This window comes from Xyrauchen texanus, chromosome 33 (genome assembly GCF_025860055.1).
Source record: "Xyrauchen texanus isolate HMW12.3.18 chromosome 33, RBS_HiC_50CHRs, whole genome shotgun sequence".
Taxonomy (NCBI): Eukaryota; Metazoa; Chordata; class Actinopteri; order Cypriniformes; family Catostomidae; genus Xyrauchen; species Xyrauchen texanus.
In genome coordinates, this window is record NC_068308.1 from 40,092,565 (window position 1) to 40,112,365 (window position 19,801).

At 37.7% G+C, this 19,801-nt stretch overlaps 1 protein-coding gene across 1 annotated transcript in view; it reads left to right on the top strand.

Annotated features, from left to right (window-relative positions):
* ryr2a (ryanodine receptor 2a (cardiac)) overlaps positions 1-19,801 on the top strand; it is a 191,141-nt gene that overhangs the window by 115,500 nt on the left and 55,840 nt on the right. The window contains exons 55-77 of the mRNA XM_052102699.1: positions 461-539; positions 658-747; positions 825-962; positions 1,220-1,297; positions 1,376-1,451; positions 4,253-4,376; positions 4,659-4,774; positions 4,857-4,921; positions 5,014-5,135; positions 5,257-5,306; positions 6,784-6,844; positions 8,327-8,565; positions 8,642-8,723; positions 8,840-8,970; positions 11,039-11,359; positions 12,727-12,967; positions 13,064-13,151; positions 17,442-17,534; positions 17,672-17,842; positions 17,928-17,987; positions 18,992-19,159; positions 19,364-19,491; positions 19,597-19,693. Coding sequence (XP_051958659.1) covers positions 461-539; positions 658-747; positions 825-962; positions 1,220-1,297; positions 1,376-1,451; positions 4,253-4,376; positions 4,659-4,774; positions 4,857-4,921; positions 5,014-5,135; positions 5,257-5,306; positions 6,784-6,844; positions 8,327-8,565; positions 8,642-8,723; positions 8,840-8,970; positions 11,039-11,359; positions 12,727-12,967; positions 13,064-13,151; positions 17,442-17,534; positions 17,672-17,842; positions 17,928-17,987; positions 18,992-19,159; positions 19,364-19,491; positions 19,597-19,693 — 2,818 coding nt within the window. The remainder of the gene's footprint in view (positions 1-460; positions 540-657; positions 748-824; positions 963-1,219; positions 1,298-1,375; positions 1,452-4,252; positions 4,377-4,658; positions 4,775-4,856; positions 4,922-5,013; positions 5,136-5,256; positions 5,307-6,783; positions 6,845-8,326; positions 8,566-8,641; positions 8,724-8,839; positions 8,971-11,038; positions 11,360-12,726; positions 12,968-13,063; positions 13,152-17,441; positions 17,535-17,671; positions 17,843-17,927; positions 17,988-18,991; positions 19,160-19,363; positions 19,492-19,596; positions 19,694-19,801) is intronic.

Below are 19,801 nucleotides of genomic sequence, written 5' to 3' on the forward strand. Positions count from 1 at the left end.
GATGGACACTGCGATTAAATTAATCACAAACAGTGTTCATTCATTTGTTCTCCTTGTACTTGTTGATGACCGGTGCATGATACGAGATATTTGTGTCCCGTTTGCAGATCGGCTCTATATGCCGTAAAGATCAATCCATAATCACGAACAATAAATCAGCTTTCAATACTGTCGTCATGGTAACACAGCCTAACGATTGGGGCAAACTGTCATGTGACACAACATTTTAGCGTTAATGGCAATTTTATCGACAAAAAGTGTTTCCAAACCAGTTTTTCGTGACATTTGATGTATCGACACAGAGTTTATGCGTAAAAATATTCCGTCGACATTTGAGCGATAATGTGTGTTTCCGTCATCTTTATTTTGATGCGCTAAAACTTTTTCGCATAAAATCGTCGTATGGAAACGTAGCTAATGTCTCAGCTCTAATGCAGGATGTGTTTGTGTGTTTTTGCAGCATCGTGGTTCCCGAGAAACTCGATCATTTCATCAATAAATATGCAGAATATTCTCATGAGAAATGGTCCATGGAGAAGGTCAGAAACTGTTTTTTGTCCATTTAAATGAAGATCACGATTAATCTGAACGTCTATCATTTTACCCAGCCCTAGTGTATGTTTAATTGCGTTAAGGTTGTTGTTGTTATGTGTGTAGTTTGTTGTTGGCTGGGTTCATGGAGATCAGATGTGTGAATCCTCTAAAGTTCATCCTCTGCTGAAGCCCTACAAATGTCTCTCTGAGAAGGTACAGAAACCCTCAACAGGAGTTTGCATGCACTCAAGGAAACCGCAGCAATTTCCCAGCATGCCTCTGTGTTTCAGGATAAGGAGGTTTACCGCTGGCCAATCAGAGAGAGTCTGAAGACGATGCTGTCGTGGGAATGGAGCATCGAGAGGACGAGAGAGAGCGACGCATCCACGTTACAAAACCGCACGCGCAGAATATCGCTATCCAGTCAGGTCAGAACCATCACAATGTTTACACTGTTGAAAGATCCACCAATCGGAGAATCCAGGCAAACAATGTGCGCCAAAAGAGCTCTGCAGTGACCACCCAATCACAAGTCGCCCTCTTTACACTCTCAAACTGCTAATATATCTGAACATTCAAAACAGCATCGTAAACGTTTCAGGAACGTCACTTCTGGTCAGCATTGGAAAGCAACTATTGTTTAGATTCAGTGTATGTGACCTTTGACCTCCTCTGTCGCCTGCAGCGGTCTATAGAGGGCGCTCACGGGTTCAGCCCACGGCCTGTCGACATGAGCAACGTCACGCTGTCCAGAGACCTGCATGTGAGTGCACAACTTTACTGCTTCCACTCTTTAAAAACACAAAGTACGCTCTGCAGCTGCTCTGTTGTTGCGTTTCAGTCGATGGCGGAGCTGCTGGCGGAGAACTATCACAACATCTGGGCTCAGAAGAAGAAGCTGGAGCTGGAATCTAAAGGTAAAGCAGACGCCCATGAAGTGTTTCAAAAGCTGACAGCAGAATCACGTTTAGAGTCGTCAGTTCTCTTCCAAACCCCACTGAGCTGCCTCGCTGTCTGCTGTCTGCTTAGGCAGCTGCCTTTTAAGTCAGTATCCGAACTGTCATGTTACCTTATAGGTGAATGATTTGAGTTGTTGCTCACATTTTGGAACAGCCTTTGCATCAGGGAGCACGCTTATGATGCCTTTAAATGCTGTCTGAGTAGGCAGCTAACTAGGGTTTGCCTACACTTAGCTTTTTTCATTTGGTAATTTTTTTATTTTTAATTTAATGCTTTTTTCATTTGGTAATTAATTAATTTTTTATTTAATGCTTTTTTTTTCATTTGGTAATTTATTTATTTTTAATTTAATGCTTTTTTCGTTTGGTAATTTATTTATTTTTTATTTAATGCTTTTTTCATTTGGTAATTTATTTATTTTTTATTTAATGCTTTTTTTCGTTTGGTAATTTATTTATTTTTAATTTAATGCTTTTTTCATTTGGTAATTAATTTATTTTTTATTTAATGCTTTTTTGCGTTTGGTAATTTATTTATTTTTTATTTAATGCTTTTTTCATTTGGTAATTAATTTATTTTTTATTTAATGCTTTTTTTCGTTTGGTAATTAATTTATTTTTTATTTAATGCTTTTTTTCGTTTGGTAATTTATTTATTTTTAATTTAATGCTTTTTTCATTTGGTAATTAATTTATTTTTAATTTAATGCTTTTTTCGTTTGGTAATTTATTTATTTTTTATTTAATGCTTTTTTCATTTGGTAATTAATTTATTTTTTATTTAATGCTTTTTTTCGTTTGGTAATTTATTTATTTTTTATTTAATGCTTTTTTTCGTTTGGTAATTTATTTATTTTTAATTTAATGCTTTTTTTCGTTTGGTAATTTATTTATTTTTTATTTAATGCTTTTTTCATTTGGTAATTAATTTATTTTTTATTTAATGCTTTTTTCGTTTGGTAATTTATTTATTTTTAATTTAATGCTTTTTTCATTTGGTAATTAATTTATTTTTTATTTAATGCTTTTTTGCGTTTGGTAATTTATTTATTTTTTATTTAATGCTTTTTTCATTTGGTAATTAATTATTTTTTTATTTAATGCTTTTTTTCGTTTGGTAATTAATTTATTTTTTATTTAATGCTTTTTTCATTTGGTAATTAATTTATTTTTTATTTAATGCTTTTTTCATTTGGTAATTTATTTATTTTTTATTTAATGCTTTTTTCATTTGGTAATTAATTTATTTTTTATTTAATGCTTTTTTTCGTTTGGTAATTAATTTATTTTTTATTTAATGCTTTTTTCATTTGGTAATTTATTTATTTTTTATTTAATGCTTTTTTCATTTGGTAATTTATTTATTTTTTATTTAATGCTTTTTTCATTTGGTAATTAATTTATTTTTTATTTAATGCTTTTTTTCATTTGGTAATTAATTTATTTTTTATTTAATGCTTTTTTCATTTGGTAATTTATTTATTTTTTATTTAATGCTTTTTTCATTTGGTAATTTATTTATTTTTTATTTAATGCTTTTTCATTTGGTAATTTATTTATTTTTTATTTAATGCTTTTTTCATTTGGTAATTAATTTATTTTTTATTTAATGCTTTTTTCGTTTGGTAATTAATTTATTTTTTATTTAATGCTTTTTTCATTTGGTAATTAATTTATTTTTTATTTAATGCTTTTTTTCGTTTGGTAATTAATTTATTTTTTATTTAATGCTTTTTTTCGTTTGGTAATTAATTTATTTTTTATTTAATGCTTTTTTTCGTTTGGTAATTAATTTATTTTTTATTTAATGCTTTTTTCATTTGGTAATTAATTTATTTTTTATTTAATGCTTTTTTCATTTGGTAATTTATTTATTTTTTATTTAATGCTTTTTTCATTTGGTAATTAATTTATTTTTTATTTAATGCTTTTTTTCGTTTGGTAATTAATTTATTTTTTATTTAATGCTTTTTTCATTTGGTAATTAATTTATTTTTTATAAATTATTTATTAAATTATTTTTTAATTAAATCATTTTTTTATTTGTCTTGGTATAGTGCTTTTCAAAACATGCATCGTTTCAAAGCAGCTTTACAGAAAATTAAACTTGAACAGAAAATGAATCTGTAATGATTGTAGATTGTGCCTTAAAATAATAATAATAATAATAAAATATTTCCAATGTTTGTAAAAGAGCATTCTTCCAACTCAGAAATATTGCGTAGTTACGACACATGATCTCCGAAGACAAAAACTAATGAATGCTTTCATGACGTCAAGACTAGACCATTATAATGCATTATTGGCAAATAAACTTAAATAATTTTTTTTATTTAGTTAATTACATGCAAAGCTTTAGTTGGTGTAGCTCCACCTTCTATCACGCTACAGCGATAGTCCATCACATTCACCACGATCTGGCCTGTTATTAATACCTATAATATCAAAATCTACAAAAGGAGGGAGATCCTTTTCCTATTTGGCTCCTAAACTATGGAATAGTCTTCCTAGCATTGTTCAGGGCTCAGACACGCTCCCTCAGAACTTCTCTTTTTGTGAATGTAGATGAAGGTATATCAATACTTTATACAGCCCAACCTGTTCTCCATGTTCTAGTGTACTTTAGTATTCTCATGTAACTTTGTGTAACAATGAAAGAGATAATTGCAGTTTTATTTGCATACATTCATCACTGGAAGGACAGGTAATATTAACCTGAGAGCAGCCAACAGATATATTTTGTTCTTTTGTTTTGTCAGGTGGGGGGAGTCACCCGTTACTGGTTCCTTACGACACTTTAACTGCCAAAGAGAAATCCAAAGATCGAGAAAAAGCACAAGACATCCTTAAATTCTTTCAGATCAACGGATACACTGTGTCAAGGTGAACATTTCTTTCCTTAATGCATATTTTACAAAGCAAGATTTCATAAATATTTCCATGCATGCCTCATTAAGAACCGACTGAATGTTCCAAATGAAACGTTTAGATGGCCACGTTCCCTAGATAATGCCAAATATCACTTTTTGGACCCTCCAGAGAGGCTCAAGCACACTTTTTAGTGGAGATGGGTGGCATACCTTGGACAGAGCGTGCACGTTACAGGGCCTGGTTCTTACACCCTCTCCCGGATGTCAAATATCTCTTGTGTTTGTCACTCTTCAGGGCGATGAAAGAACAAGATCTGGACACTCCGTCTATAGAGAAGCGTTTTGCGTACACATTTCTGCAGCAGCTGATCGCGTATGTGGATGAAGCTCACGGACACATGCTGGAGATCGGTGAGACACTCGTCTAAACATTCGATTATTACAGATAATCCTGAACATTATCATCCAGCCCAACTCTCTGCATTTATTTCAGATGTTGGGATACGGTCTAAAGGGGAGAAAATCCCTCATGAGCAGCAGGTCAAATTCTTTGGAAAGGTCTGATTTAACACGTGTGCGTTCAGTGAAACATCTGCTTTGAGTTCATTCAGGGATCATCCAGCTGTTTTTTGGCTTTTGTGGATTTGCAGGTCGTGTTGCCGCTGGTGGATCAATACTTTAAAAACCACCGGCTCTACTTCCTGTCTACTGCTGTTCGTCCAATCAGCAGCGGCGGTCACGCCTCCAATAAAGAGAAGGAGATGGTGACCAGGTGACGTGATTCTCTGAACTCATTTCAGCATCTTCACTCTTCTGTTCTCTAAATGCTGTTGTGTTGTTCTGGATGATTTTCTCTTTCCTCTTTTAATTCATTTCTCTCAAACGTCTCTCAGTCTTTTCTGCAAACTGGGAGTTCTGGTCAGACACAGGATATCTCTGTTTGGTAAGGCCAGTGATGTCTGTGTGTGTGTGTCTGAGAGTCTGAGAGTCTGAGTGTCTGAGTGTCTGAGTCTGAGTGTCTGAGTGTGTGTCTGAGAGTCTGAGTGTCTGAGAGTCTGAGTGTCTGAGTCTGAGTGTCTGAGTGTGTGTCTGAGTTTGAGTGTCTGAGTCTGAGTGTGTGTCTGAGTTTGTGTGTCTGAGTCTGAGTGTGTGTCTGAGTCTGAGTGTCTGAGTCTGAGTGTCTGAGTGTGTGTCTGAGTCTGAGTGTCAGAGTCTGAGTGTCTGTCTGAGAGTCTGAGTGTCTGAGAGTCTGAGTGTCTGAGTGTCTGAGTGTGTGTCTGAGTGTCTGAGAGTCTGAGTGTCTGAGAGTCTGAGTGTCTGAGTCTGAGTGTCTGAGTGTGTGTCTGAGTTTGAGTGTCTGAGTCTGAGTGTGTGTCTGAGTCTGAGTGTCTGAGTGTCTGAGTGTGTGTCTGAGTCTGAGTGTCTGAGTCTGAGTGTCTGAGTCTGTGTGTCTGAGAGTCTGAGTGTCTGAGTGTGTGTCTGAGTGTCTGAGAGTCTGAGTGTCTGAGTCTGAGTGTCTGAGTCTGAGTGTCTGAGTCTGAGTGTCTGAGTTGTGTGTCTGAGTTTGAGTGTCTGAGTCTGAGTGTGTGTCTGAGTCTGAGTGTCTGAGTCTGAGTGTCTGAGTGTGTGTCTGAGTCTGAGTGTCTGAGTCTGAGTGTCTGAGTGTGTGTCTGAGTTTGAGTGTCTGAGAGTCTGAGTGTCTGCGTCTGAGTGTCTGAGTCTGAGTGTCTGAGTGTGTGTCTGAGTCTGAGTGTTTGAGTCTGAGTGTGTGTCTGAGTTTGAGTGTCTGAGTCTGAGTGTGTGTCTGAGTCTGAGTGTCTGAGTCTGAGTGTCTGAGTCTGAGTGTCTGAGTCTGAGTGTCTGAGTGTGTGTCTGAGTTTGAGTGTCTGAGAGTTTGAGTGTCTGAGTCTGAGAGTCTGAGTGTCTGAGTGTGTGTCTGAGTGTCTGAGAGTCTGAGTTTGAGTGTCTGAGTGAGTCTGAGAGTCTGTGTGAGTCTGAGTGTCTGAGAGTCTGAGTGTTTGAGTCTGTGTGAGTCTGAGTGTCTGTGTGTGTTTGTGTGTGTGTGTGTGTGTGTCTGTGTGTGTGTGTGTGTGTGTTTAAGGCATGTTTAAGGTGTTTTTGCATGTTGTGTGTGTGTGTTCAGCGTCTTTGAAAGCAGCACTTCATTAAAGTTCTCGTAGTCGATTATCAGAGCTCAGCTGATGTTCAGATGAAGGTAAAAGGTGAAAGTTTGCTTTCAAAGACAATTATATGATTTATCATGTATCCTCTTCAACTCTGGAGCATTTTTGGTGTGTGACCAGCAATTTTTCACTTTCAAATTTAACAGCTCTCCATTTACACATACCGAGGAACACCTGACAAAACTGGTCATTTTCACATATTTTGCCGAAACATTTGAGAGTTTCTGTTTCTCCCAGGGAACGATGCCACCTCCATAGTGAACTGTCTGCACATACTGGGTCAGACGCTGGACGCCAGGTCAGTCACACAACAATAGGGCACTTATGATTAAAGACGTTATTTAACCCTCTTATTGTGATGACCTATTTCAGTATAAAATTGTTTAAGAGATATAACCTTTAAAAAAGATATTTGTACATCTTTTGTGTCGTGGGTCAGTTTTGACACGTGCATCAACTGTAACTCACACTTTACACGTGATATTATGTCAAATATTTTTTGTACATCTATGAATAATATTTTTACTTATAAACAATTAATTTACATTTTGCCTCTTTATCAAACTCACTCACTGGAACACACACACACACACACAAACACACATTATACAAACAGTCACACACACGTACACACACACATTATACAAACAGTCACACACACACACACACACACACACACACACACACACACACACACACACACACACACACACACACACACACACACACACACACAAACACACAGTCACATTATACAAACACTCACATACAGTCACACACACACACACACACATTATACAAACAGTCACACACACGTACACACACACATTATACAAACAGTCACACACACGCACACACCCACACTTACACACACACACACACATACAAACACACACACACACACACATTATACAAACAGTCACACACACACACACACACACGCACACACCCACACTTACACACACACACACACATACAGACACACACACAGCCACATTATACAAACACACACACACATTATACAAACAGTCACACACACGCACACACTCACACACACATACAGACACACACACACACACAGCCACATTATACAAACACACACACACACACATTATACAAACAGTCACACACACGCACACACACACACACACTTACACACACACATACAGACACACACACACACAGCCACATTATACAAACACACACATACAGTCTCACACACACACACACACACACACATACAGTCACACACACACACACACACACAATGCACACACACACACACACACACACACACATACAGTCACACACACACATACAGTCACACACGCACACATACAGTCACACACACACATACAGTCACACACATACACAACACACACATACAGTCACACACACACATACAGTCACACACACACAACGCACACACACACACACACACACAACACACACATACAGTCACACACACATACAGTCACACACGCACACATACTGTCACACGCACACATACAGTCACACACACACAACGCACACACACACACAACGCACACACACAACACACACATACAGTCACACACACACAAACACACACACATGCAGTCACACACACGCACACACACACACACACATACAGTCACATTATACACACATACACACACACACACACACACACACAGTAAAGAAGTATTGTATTGTGCACTTGAACACTGGATTGACCAATCAGCATCCAAGAACAGATCTGATTTATAAGAGACCGGTTTTCACTGTTTTTTGCCTCCAGGACCGTGATGAAAACAGGTCAGGACTCCGTCAAAGCGGCTCTGCGGGCGTTTTTTGATAACTCAGCAGAAGATCTGGAGAAGACGATGGAGAACCTGCGTCAGGGTCAGTTCACTCACACGCGCGCGCAACCGAAAGGCGTCACACAGATCATAAACTACACGACCGTGGCGCTGCTGCCGGTTCTCTCCTCGCTGTTCGAACACATCGCACAAAACCTGTTCGGAGAAGACCTGATCCGTGAGTCAATTTCCTTCTGATGTTGCGTCGTGTTCTCAGAGATGACGGTTCTGATATATCTATATTGTCTTCGCAGTGGAGGACGTCCAGGTGTCCTGTTATCGTATTTTAAACAGTTTGTACTCACTTGGAACCAGTAAAAGTATTTATGTGGAGAGGTAAATCACCGCTTTTACTATGTGTGCCTGACTGTGCGTGGTTGCGTGTTTTTAACGTGTCATGTCTGTAAGATCATGTGTGTTATGAAGCATGTATGAGCTGCTGTTGTGTGCAGGCAAAGACCCGCTCTGGGTGAGTGTCTGGCCGCGTTCTCGGGTGCGTTTCCTGTGGCCTTCCTGGAGCCCAGTCTGAATAAACACAACACTTACTCCATATACAACTGCAAGAGCTCCAGAGAGAGAGCAGGTACATCATTCACACCTGTACAGGTGCATAATCATGTTTAAATGGTGTTTATTTGTCATGAAAATAATGTCACAATAAAATATGAATATTTGGTATTTACTCAATATTTTGGTTCCACGTGCAACATTAAAGGAAATGTTCGAGTTTCGATACAAGTTAAGCTTAATCAACAGCATATGTGGCGTAATGGCAATTACAACACGAGTCCAAAGGGGGGGCGCTATATCGCGATAAAACTATACGCTTAAAACGTTAAAGTTTCTGTATACATAAGTCTGGCATATGAGGCCTCATTTGAAAGCTTAGAATCTGAACGTTTCAGATATAATCATCACTTGTGCATTTATGTTACTTAAAATAACAAAATAAGGCCTCAAAATATTCACATTGAAAATGAGCGCCCCCTAGAGGTAATGGGTAGAAATATTTATATCAAAATAAAAGTCACCTAGCACATAAATAGACATGTCATGTATCAAATGAAAGCTCTTATTCTCAGGAATGTGACTGAATAGTTTATTTTGTTGCTCTAATATCACAGTTTGAAATATTTTCAGAAGAATCACAAAGTGAAATGTGATTTCTGTAAGTCATCAAATACAAATGTCTCAGCCGATAACCGCTGCTGTAAGCCCCAAACAGCTAAAAACATTATATCTGCTTTTACTTTAGGAAGTTCTCTCAAATGAGTCATTGTTTACTTGTCTGTGAGCTCACTTGTGTGAGTAATCCAATGTTATATCTTATATGTCCAGAACAAAATGTGCCATCCAGAAGGAAAAGGATGCAAAACAAATCATTTTAGATTTTATTGACTATTGATTATTAAACGTTACATATCAGCACAAAGGGGAGGATTTCAGCTTTCTAATGACACCTAGATTGAGCTTGTAGTCCACTCAGAGGCCGAGATATTCAATGAAATAATGATGGTGTTGCTTGAACTGAACATTAGACTGAATGTCTATGGACGAGCACATCTGTGTTAGAGCGCCCCCTACAGTTCACATCTGTGAGGGGTATAACGTGTTAGAGCGCCCCCTACAGTTCACATCTGTGAGGGGTAAAATGTGTTAGAGCGCCCCCTACAGTTCACATCTGTGAGGGGTATAATGTGTTAGAGCGCCCCCTACAGTTCACATCTGTGAGGGGTATAATGTGTTAGAGCCCCCTACAGTTCACATCTGTGAGGGGTATAATGTGTTAGAGCCCCTACAGTTCACATCTGTGAGGGGTAAAATGTGTTAGAGCCCCTACAGTTCACATCTGTGAGGGGTAAAATGCGTTAGAGCCCCCTACAGTTCACATCTGTGAGGGGTAAAATGTGTTAGAGCCCCTACAGTTCACATCTGTGAGGGGTAAAATGTGTTAGAGCCCCCTACAGTTCACATCTGTGAGGGGTATAATGTGTTAGAGCCCCCTACAGTTCACATCTGTGAGGGGTATAATGTGTTAGAGCCCCTACAGTTCACATCTGTGAGGGGTAAAATGTGTTAGAGCCCCCTACAGTTCACATCTGTGAGGGGTATAATGTGTTAGAGCGTCCCCTACAGTTCACATCTGTGAGGGGTATAATGTGTTAGAGCCCCCTACAGTTCACATCTGTGAGGGGTATAATGTGTTAGAGCGTCCCCTACAGTTCACATCTGTGAGGGGTAAAATGTGTTAGAGCGCCCCCTACAGTTCACATCTGTGAGGGGTAAATGTGTTAGAGCGCCCCCTACAGTTCACATCTGTTTCATATTGAATGCACGTGACTATATACAACTAAATTATAAAAATATTTTTTACAATATAATTTTTTAAAGTTACAAATATCAAGAAGGGTTTTTAGGGTTAGTCCAACTGACCTGATCAAAAAAAAAAATCAATATGATTTTTTTTATAAAATATTACACCTTTTATGTTTGCTTTTATAGTCAAAAATAAATTGTACACTTTAAGAACCCCGTTAAACGTGATACGGACAATAAAATGAGCATTACGTCACTTTACCCATTTCTACAAAATATGACTTAATGTATTTTGGTGCCACGTGCAATATCAATACATTTTTCTATCTGGTTAGTGTTAGGTCTACCTACTCAGGTGGAGGAGGTGTGTGCGCTGGTGCCATCTCTGGAGCGGGCTCTCGAGGAGATCATGGAGCTGGCAGAGTCTGGCATGCGTTACACACAGATGCCCCATGTGATGGAGGTCCTGCTGCCGATGCTCTGCAGTTACATGTCGCACTGGTGGGAACACGGACCTGAGAGCGACCCGGAGCGATCGGAGAGCTGCTGCACATCTCTGACCTCTGACCACATGAACACACTGCTGGGGAACATCCTCAAAATAATTTACAATAACCTGGGCATCGATGAAGGAGCCTGGATGAAGCGACTCGCCGGTACAACACCAAACACAGTCAACATGAAATTATACGGACACTATTTACTTCATTAATACATTTTGCTTGTCTTATTATATCACTGTAAAGAATTTTTTAATGATATAGATTATGATACATTCTGAGATTGTTCCCAATCATGTTGACTGTATCTGAGACAATTTTGTGTTGATACAACAAAGCGATCAAAAGTTATAACGTTACAAATATAATTGATCATAGTGTCCAAAAACATCTCCAAACAAGTAAAAGATAATAATTGTACATAAGAACTAATTACACATGCAAACACAACAATGACTAAAGGTTTGCATAGCATGCAGACATGATTTTAGTCATGAGATTTCACAGAATGAGTTTCATTCTGTGTCATTTGAGGCATCATTGAGTCATCATTGTGGATTATCTAATGATCTGTACATCTGATTATCTTGTATAATTAGCTGTTACTCGCTATATTTTTATCTGTGAGTAAAACAAATAGTCTGGTTGTATTTTACTCTTTAAGAGCTTTCCAACAACATATGACACATGAATATTTGATCAGTTTGATGTTTTTACTGATATTTGGCGCCATCTCCTGGTGGTCATATGTAACATTGTGCTTCATGTGGATTATCTAATGATCTATACATCTGATTATCTTGTGTGTGGACTCGTTTGAAAGATAATCACAGACTCTAAATAATGATATGTGACATTTTATGTTCTGTTTTTATTTTGCGAATTTATAAGCAAAAATGCGACATATTAGCGACACCAACATAATTGTCAAATACATATAATTAGCTGTTACTCGCTATATTTTTGTCGGTGAGTAAAACAAATACTCTGGTTGTATTTTACTCTTTGAGAGCTTTCCAACAACATATGACACATGACATATTTGATCAGTTTGATATTTTTACTGATTCCAATATTGTGAAATATTTAAATAAATTATCAAAACTGAACGTTTCTGATTTGTCTGAAAATTCTAAAGTACTTGTTCAGTTTTGGACATAATATCTACATGCATTGGAAAGTAGAGCTTCTAAACTTTTAAACTATACCTAATTTTTGTTGGTCAAGACTGTCGTTATTAATATTTTGACTATTATTATGTTTATCGCAGACCCATCCGAGTTGAAAGAGTTACTCCATTTGACATGAACAAAATGTGCGTTTTCATAAAAATATCTAAATATCTGTCTTGAAAGTCTAAAGGGATCTTCTCTGTTATATGTTGTTGTTTTTTGTCACATCACATGACAATAATATAGCGACCTGCATGTTGGTTACGCCACCTGACTTTGAATTTAAGCTACTACCGTATGTTAAGCCTGCTGTAGTAGGTGAATGTACATCACAGATGTCACTTGTTTCAGTGTTTTCTCAACCCATCATCGGTAAAGCAAAGTCTCAGCTGCTGAAGACTCACTTCCTGCCTCTGATGGAGAAGCTGAAGAAGAAAGCGGCGACGGTTCTTCAGGATGAGGAGCACATGAAGGCCGAGGGTCGAGGAGAGATGTCCGAATCAGAACTTCTCATCCTGGATGAGTTCACCGTCCTCGTGAGAGATCTGTACGCCTTCTACCCTCTGCTCATTCGATTCGTCGACTACAACAGGTACGACAGTCGCGAGAGCTCAGGTGAGCTGTGATTGGCTGTTGTTGTCACGCATCGGTGAATGCTGGACGTGAGTTTGGTCTGTTTGTGTTTCAGAGCAATATGGCTGAAAGAACCAAATCAAGAGGCCGAGGAATTATTCCGTATGGTGGCGGAAGTCTTTATATTCTGGGCCAAATCACACGTAAGAGACACACGCATCAAATATGAGTTTAATATGATAATTAACCTGCTTCGTGTTCATTTATTTTAGACAAAAATGTGTCCGCTTCATATTAAATATGCTAATCTATTAGACTTAGTTATAATATTCTGACTATAATAGTTTTAGCGCATCAAAATAAAGTAATATTTTTCCGTTTAACTCGAGCGCTTAAACTCTGTGTCGATACATCAAATGTCACGAAAAACTGGTTTGGAAACACTTTTTGTCGATAAAATTGCCATTAACGCTAAAATGTTGTGTCACATGACAGTTTTCCCCAATCGTTAGCCTGTGTTACCATGACAACAGTATTGAAAGCTGATTTATTGTTCGTGATTATGGATTGATCTTTACGGCATATAGAGCCGATCTGCAAACGGGACACAAATATCTCGTATCATGCACCGGTCATCAACAAGTACAAGGAGAACAAATGAATGAACACTGTTTGTGATTAATTTAATCGCAGTGTCCATCCGTTTATTTATTAAAGTTGCTTTTACACACTATTCAAAATAATAGACGGCATTCATGGAATTATCCCACAATACAAAACACATTATTTCTGTGCATAAAGATGTTTTTAAATAAAAAATAAATACACAATACTGGAGAAAACAGTTACACTTACAGCCCAATTCTATTCAATTATTTAGTTTTACTTTTGAAAAAATGCCGGCTAAATCCCCTGTATTAAATAAAATTAATTATCGAACGAAAAAAGCATAAAATTAAAAAAATTAATTACCAAACGAAAAAGCATTAAATAAAAAACAAATTACCAAACGAAAAAAGCATTAAATTAGAAAAAAAATTATTAAATTAAATAAAAAAATTACAGAACAAAAAAAGCATTAAATTAAAAAATTAATTACCAAACGAAAAAAGCATTAAATTAGAAAAAAAATTATTGAATAAAATAAAAAAATTACAGAACAAAAAAAGCATTAAATTAAAAAATTAATTACCAAACGAAAAAAGCATTAAATTAGAAAAAAAATTATTAAATAAAAAAAAAAAAAATTACCAAACGAAAAAGCATTAAATAAAAAACAAATTACCAAACGAAAAAAGCATTAAATTAGAAAAAAAATTATTAAATAAAAAAAAAAAAAATTACCGAACGAAAAAGCATTAAATAAAAAACTAATTACCAAATGAAAAAAGCATTAAATTAGAAAAAAAATTATTAAATAAAAAAAAATTACCAAACGAAAAAGCATTAAATAAAAAACAAATTACCAAACGAAAAAGCATTAAATAAAAAACAAATTACCAAACGAAAAAAGCATTAAATTAGAAAAAAAATTATTAAATAAAAAAAAACAAATTACCAAACGAAAAAGCATTAAATAAAAAACAAATTACCAAATGAAAAAAGCATTAAATTAGAAAAAAAATTATTAAATAAAAAAAAAAAAAATTACCGAACGAAAAAAGCATTAAATTAGAAAAAAAATTATTAAATAAAATAAAAAAAATTACAGAACAAAAAAAGCATTAAATTAAAAAAGAAAATTACCAAACAAAAAATATATATTTTTAGACCTATATACCGGTATGCCTTTTCTTTACACAAACTTAAATTAGCCGTACCCTGTCCTGTAGATGAATAAAGTCGACTGAATGAGTTTCTCAGAAACGAGCTTTTGAACATTTTAAAACGTTTAAATATTTTAAATCGAACCCTCTTCACCTCAGATCACATTTACTGCTGCTTCAGAAAATATAAATGACATTATGAAGCTAAAATTAATTTAGATGATGATCAAGTTCAGTTGGGGGTCACTGGAGAAATCTGCGGGACATGATGCAGCTGTGATGATGATGATGATGATGATGATGATGATTAGATGAAATGTTCCTTTTTGATTGCAATTCCTCGTCTTCTGATGCTTTTATTTGTTCATTAAAATGACAGTAAACTGGATAATTTCAATGAATGGAAACGGGCAGAATGCAGCAAATGTCACAATTTTATTTTTCGCATTTTCACTTTGTCGATATCAAAATATTGCGAAAGGTGGATGTAAACTAGACTACCGTTGACCACAACGTTCCCCGAGACACAGGCCCGGTTCTAGAATCAAATCACTGGGGGTGCTGCTGAAAATAATGAGGGTGCTCACTAATAAAAAAAATATGTAGGAAATAGCTCTTTATCTTCTACAGTCTGAAAATAGTACTACCAAACTAAACATGGTATTATCCACTGGGAAATTTATTATTATTTTTTACATATCACCAGAAACGCATCACCTGAGATTCAGCAAAAATACAAATATATATATATTTTTTTTTAATATGCAACATTATTTCAGAAATATCACACAGGGTTGCCACTAACTTGGTATAACTATGTTATAGCATAAAGCTATGAAAATCAACAGTAGTATTTTTAATGAAGACAGATTATTCCATTTGTCTTTTGGTGTTGGCTGTTACAAATAACATGTGCTAAAATTTGAAGGAGCGTAAAGAGCTTGCTTGCCTTTTATAGCAGGAAACTTTAAAGGAGGAGACATCAAAATGTGTATAGTTTATGGAAAAGACTGAGTTATGTGGAAGGATACAAAGTATGCCTGTCAATAGGACCATGGGACATATCACCTAAATTGGAGAGAAATAAAGATTAAAGGTTAGTCAAAGTGCCTAATCTATCAGGGAGCAGTGAAGAATCAGGCATGTTTTTAAATAAACTAGTCATTCTCCATTAAATAGTATTACATGTTACATATTACATAAATAACTGACAAAATATTGATGGCACAGAAATCATAGAACAATTAACATTTATCATATAAATCAACAATAAAATATTTTTCTTACCATCATTCAGAATAGCTGCAGATTCCTATACATTGTTGAATCTTTTCAGTTGTTTGTCCTTCCATTCTCCAGTGATCTTACATGTGAGGTCCCTCTCAACAGCAAATTGAATCAGATTTTCTTTTCTTTTGTGAAGCATACTCCTTCTGTGTTCACTGAACGTGTTGAAAATGAACTGTCACATGTAGCAGCTGATGCTCCAAAAGTTAAACCAAGCTTCAGTGTTTGCAACACAGTAGGAATGGCTGATAGAGCATTACTGTATCTTTGCAAGATGTCAGCAGTTGTCCAATTTTCATCTGATTTGGTCATTTCATCTTTAAAAACTGCTTCCTTAAACTCCACCCCTGTTAAGTCCAACAGTGGTTTCACTTTGTCTCCATCCATAAAACATTCACTCCTTGGATGTAGAGCACTCAGGGCCTGTATAAACTTGCTATTTCTCTCACTAAATCTGGTGGACATTTCTCAAACTTCTGCATCCAGGATACTAAAATATTGTCTTTTACATTCTGTCTTTTCTCCTTCCACTCTGTATTTACCAAATGTTGTATCCACCACACAATCTTTCCATTGTGAACTCATCTTCGTCGTTTCTGTTCAGGGACCGCGGGGGGTTCTTCAGTCTCTCTCTGTTTGTTAAATTCCTCCCAAAGTATGTCAAACTGACTCTCACATCGCAGTTCCACCACACTCATGAGTGCACTCTGGACCACACTGACACCAGTGTATAGGTTGGTGGTGTGTGCTTGGAGAAGAGTGCTAGGGGGATCTAGCAATCTCAACACTTTATGTGCCAGACAGGCTATAAAGTGAAAACTGGGCTGTGTGATGGCCTTCAATAGCCCTGTGGCCTCAAGCCTCACTTCTGTGCTGCTGGTTTGGTTGCCTTCAATCTGCAGAAGCAGTCTCACAAATTCAGCTAAAGAACTTCCAGTGCGGGACGCACTAACAGTCAAGTGGACAATTAAAGAGATAGGCTCACCTATACGCATCACGCTCGCAAACTGAGGACACAAATCAACCGGCATTATATGGCTATTGGAGGCATGGCAGCATAATGAAATTAAGATTCGGATTTGAAAGATGCATAGTGTTTATGCATTCATTTTGTGAATTTGTGTATGTGAGTGGATCTCTCTGTGTGTCTATTGGCAGGGAAATGTGGTTTGCATTTCCGCTATTAATAATTTGATCCGAGGGTGCTTTTACATCTGTTTGGGTGTGCTTAGCACCCTCAAGCACCCCCGTAGAACCGGGCCTGCCGAGACAGATTGGAAAACGGTGTAGTGCTCTCTGGGACGGTCCTCAGCGGGTTCAGGTCATATCTAGTAAGGAAGGGTTACTATGTGAACGTAGGCATCTATGAATCTGAGTGGACATCCATGATGCCGTATGGAGTCCCACGAGGCTCAATCCTTTTTATCTGTTTTTCCACAGAACTTCAAGAGAGAGGAGCAGAACTTTGTAGTTCAGAATGAAATCAACAACATGTCCTTCCTCATCACCGACACCAAATCCAAAATGTCTAAGGTACGGGATCTCACCTCACACTTTCACTTTCACGTGCACAGTTTAGCAATGAATGTCATTAGTTGCCAATGCCGTGGTATTTGGGATACTGTTTCTGGGATATCTGTAAAAGCGTATGTGTGTGTGTCTCTGCACAGGGTGCGGTATCAGACCAGGAGAGGAAAAAGATGAAGAAACGCGGCGATCGATACTCACTTCAGACGTCACTGATCGTCGCCGCTCTCAAGAGGTTACTTCCTGTCGGGTTGAATATCTGTGCGCCGGGAGATCAGGAGCTGATCGCACTCGCCAAGAGCCGCTTCACACAGGTACAACAGGGTTCATGAACACGACTTTTAGTTTCATGAGTGGAAAGACTTTTGCCTTGAAGCTGAGGTTGTTTATATCCAACAGAAAGACACGGAAGTCGAGGTGCGAGAGACCGTCAGGAATAACCTCCACCTGCAGGGGAAGGTCAGCTGTCACACATTCATCTGTTCCCTTTCATTTGAGTGTTTCGCATTTCTGACCGCTGGAGAATAATATAACCGAACCAGTGATCAGAAATCATGGGTCAATGACATGCGCTTTTGCTTAAACCTGTTCAAGGTTTCGACATAAATGCATTTGCTTTACAACAATTGATACTTCAGTGGTTGATGATAATAGGTTAAACGAATTATTATCTAAAGGGAAAAACTTGAGGGTAATGGTTATACTTTAGATAGTTGATTATCATTATTTGATGATTATCAGATAGTATGAGGTGCTCACATCAATCAGATATTAAAACTTATGATTAAAAAAAACAGGCATCGAGGACCAGACGCTGGCTAGCACCCCTGGAGTCGCGAGTTTGAATCCAGGGCATGCTGAGTGACTCCAGCCAGGTGTCCTTAGCAACCAAATTGGCCCGGTTGCTAGGGAGGGTAGAGTCACATGGGGTAACCTCCTCATGGTCGCTATAATGTGGTTTGTTCTCGGTGGGGCGTGTGGTGAGTGACTCCAGCCAGGTCTCCTTAGCAACCAAATTGGCCCGGTTGCTAGGGAGGGTAGAGTCACATGGGGTAACCTCCTCGTGGTTGCTATTATGTGGTTCGTTCTCGGTGGGGCGTGTGGTGAGTGACTCCAGCCAGGTCTCCTTAGCAACCAAATTGGCCCGGTTGCTAGGGAGGGTAGAGTCACATGGGGTAACCTCCTCGTGGTTGCTATAATGTGGTTCGTTCTCGGTGGGGCGTGTGGTGATTTGAGCGCGGATGCCGCGGTGGGTGGCATGAAGCCTCCATGGCAACACGCTCAACAAGTCACGTGATAAGATGCGCGGGTTGACAGTCTCAAACGCGGAGGCAGCTGGGATTCGTCCTCCTTCAAAAAAATAAAATAAAAACATCCGGCATATTCCGCATCAAACATACATGCCAGAGCTTCCTCTTCATTAGTGTTCATCAGTGTGTGTGTGTGTGTGTGTGTGTGTTCAGTTAGAGGATCCTGCTATCCGCTGGCAGATGGCGCTCTATAAAGACATGCCCAACCGCACCGAAGACACCTCTGATCCTAATAAGACTGTGGAAAGAGTGCTGAACATCGCCCATGTGCTCTTCCACCTGGATCAGGTAAAATTGATGCTATTAATCTGTTTTCACTCTGTATCTACACAACACTTCATTACGTCTTCATATGCAGCAGCTTTAATCTTAGGATTGACTGAATAATTTAGTATTTTTTACTTTTTAATGGGTAATTTTCTACACTTTTGTTCAAAGTCTCTTATGTTATAAGATGAAAAAAACATCCGGTTTTGCATCTATTTACCCCTTTATACGTCCCCACAGTTTGTAGACGTTGATGAGTGTGTATTTGATCAGGTTGAACATCCTCAGAGGAGTAAAAAAGCCGTTTGGCACAAGCTCCTGTCCAAACAGAGGAAGAGAGCCGTGGTGGCCTGCTTCAGGATGGCACCTCTTTACAACCTGCCCAGGTCATGAACTGCTTCCTTTGTAAACTCGCATTACTGCTGCCTTGAGTCTCTGATGTAATGACAAATCCTCCAAGATCTGAGATGTTCTGAATGTGTCGGTTTCAGGCATCGTGCAGTAAACCTGTTCCTGCAGGGTTATGAGAAGTCCTGGATCGAGACCGAGGAACATTATTTTGAAGACAAACTGATAGAGGATTTGGCTGTATGTAGTTTTCTTATACAACAATTAGACACAACACAAATCCTCTTGTATGTTCAGTAACTGTATCTTTATAATAAAGTCTGTTGATATTCAGAGCACAGGAAGGAA